At 34.4% G+C, this 2,805-nt stretch overlaps 1 protein-coding gene across 1 annotated transcript; it reads right to left on the reverse strand.

The window, feature by feature from the left end:
• Window positions 1–1,695: 1,695 nt before the first annotated feature.
• On the reverse strand, window positions 1,696–2,628 carry LOC114691237 (olfactory receptor 8B8-like). Its single transcript, XM_028866499.1, has one exon. The coding sequence runs from the start codon at window positions 2,626–2,628 to the stop codon at window positions 1,696–1,698; it is 933 nt and encodes a 310-aa protein (XP_028722332.1).
• Window positions 2,629–2,805: the final 177 nt, after the last annotated feature.

The raw sequence follows: 2,805 nt of genomic DNA on the forward strand, positions 1-2,805 counted from the left end.
TGTAGCACTTTACCTATCTGCGGATACACACATAGTTCCTGCCTCCTCTCCTTCAATGCTCCTGAGCCTTCAAAGGGTGATAGAAATTACTTATTTAAGGCCAGGCCAATAATCATTGACTATTCTCTGTACCTTATACAACCATGAGTCTCTATCATTACCCATTGTAAGAAGTGGCTTCTCTGATTAAAGCTGCAAGCTGGTTTTGTTTGTATTTATAAGCATGAGTATTTAGGAGGCAGTCTGCTATGTCAGGTTCGTTAGTTAACTATCAAAATTATGTTCTATGCACAGACCTAACACCTCCCCAGACTGCAGTTGTCAGTCAGGCTTACAGTATTAGACACTGTGAGATATTCATCACCACCAAGACAGTCAAGCCAAAGTCTGCAACAAAAGAATCTTAAGAACTTCCATTTTTGCATTATTTTATTCACAAATTTCTTCTGCTTAATGCAGTAACAATTATAACTCACTATGAAAACTCTTTAAGTTTTTCTGTCTTCTTCATTCCATGCAAAAGGATCCATATTTTCTGTTTTTTTTTCTGAAAATGCTGTTGATGTATATTCATCAGGACAGTAAGTTCTAGCAAGGATTTATGAACAGTGGAAGGTAATGACAATTGTAAAGCTCTGGAGATCAACAAAAATGAGAACAAATTCCTGTAGAATCTTCATTAATTGTTCTTCATGCTAAGATCCTTTATTTGCTTTTTATGTATCGCTTTGACCTGTGCCCTATTTGTTTGGCATTCTTCTCAAACCATATTCTTTTAACAACAAGACATGTAAAATATTTAAGATTTTTTTCAAATGAAGTCAGTTCTGAAACCTGATGTCTGCCACCTACACTGCCACAACAGTCATGCTATTTCCCAATAGAAAGAACCATCAAAAAGTCCTCTTGAAGAAACACTGATGCAACAGAATTCCTGTACTGGATTTCTATACCATGCAGAAAAAAGTAAAATGTTTTGATACATCAATTTTGTGAAATAAAATGAATAAAATAATGTAGACAGAACGTATGATAGAATGGATGCAAGACTTGAAAATCAGAATATAATGTATTATTCCGGAACCTTTATTCTCAGAACTGTGTGCCATATAAATTATTAAAATAACTAAACTTAAGAATCATCATAATAAAATAAATATATATTGATGATCTCTAAAACATACTATTGTCTTTAAATACAAAGTATTAGACATCTGACAAAAATGTTTAATTCATATTATTTACTTCTGCAACATGAGTTGTATTTAATTTAACAATAATGCAGAAATGGGCTCATCTATTAAACATTGGTATTTTAAAGTGGAGGACAGAAGACATGATATCATGCTCATATTTTATTTTGAGTGTCAAATGATACCTGTATGCTAAAAGGAATCCAGGTCATCCTAGTATTGTATTAAACAATAACAGGAATTATTCACTATTTTCAAGAATAATGTCTATCACAAAAATGAAAAAGTAAAATAAACTCTGCCCAATTATTAAAAGAAGAGAAATGGTTAAAGGAGATATTCTGCCCATGGTAAAGAAAAAAAAAGCTACTATAAAATAAAAAATAAAAATAAGAGACTTCCAATTTCTCTCTCCATAGTTAAAAAAATCTGATATGAAAGATTATAAAAATAAAATGCATAAATTCTCTGTGGTATAACTATAAACAAAAAGAAATTCTGATTATAAGATTTTCTTGTTCAGAGTGTTTCTCAAGGCAGCTTTAACATCTTTGTTCCTCAAGCTATAAATTAATGGATTCATCATGGGAATTACAGTGGTATAAATAATTGAAGATATTTTTCCATTATTTGTTGGTCCAACTGAGTTGGGCTTGAGATACATAAATGCACCAGATCCAAAGAACAAAGAGACAGCAATTATGTGGGAACTGCAAGTGCTGAAGGCTTTTGACCTGCCTTCAGTGGACCTCATTTGGAATATGCTAGAGATGATGAAGCCGTAAGAAATAAAGATGATCACAGTGGGCACAATGATGTCTTTTCCTGCTACAATGAAAATCTCTATCTTATTAATATAGGTGCTGGTACAGGAGAGCTGCATCAAAGGGAGGACATCACAGAAATAGTGGTCGATGGTATTCCCATCACAGAAGGTCAGTCTCAAGACACAACCAGTGTGGATTATGGCACCAGAAAACCCCATGAAGTATGAAGCAAGCATAAGATAGGAACACACCTTGGGAGACATGACAATATTATACAAGAGTGGATTGCAGATGGCCACATAGCGATCATAGGCCATTGATGTCAGGACATAACACTCAGAAATGACACAAAAACAAAATAAGTAGAACTGGGTCATGCATCCCACATAGGAGATAAAATTTTTCTTTAGCATGAAGTTCATTAGCATTTTTGGTGTAATTACAGAAGAGTAACAAAAGTCTACAAAGGATAAGTTAAATAGGAAAAAATACATAGGGGTGTGAAGGTGAGAATTCAGTACAATGAGAATAATTAAAGCCATGTTGCCCAATGCCGTTATCATGTACATTACTAGAAAGAGCAGGAACAGGGGTATTTGGAGGTCAGGCTGGTCTGTTAACCCAAAGAGAATGAATTCAGTTACCACAGAGTCATTTGCCACAGCCATTTTTTAAAAATAAGACATCCTGTGAAACAAAATTAAATGGTGCTTTGAGAGGATCATGGAAGACTTAACCACAGCTGTTTTACAGAACTAAGAGCAGGACTGTCAAATCCTATGATGACTGCAATAGAAGTCAGGGGGGAAAGAGAGATGGTGGGTGCTCATAACAGCATTGCTCTA

Source organism: Peromyscus leucopus, chromosome 7 (assembly GCF_004664715.2).
Source record: "Peromyscus leucopus breed LL Stock chromosome 7, UCI_PerLeu_2.1, whole genome shotgun sequence".
NCBI classification, from domain to species: domain Eukaryota; kingdom Metazoa; phylum Chordata; class Mammalia; order Rodentia; family Cricetidae; genus Peromyscus; species Peromyscus leucopus.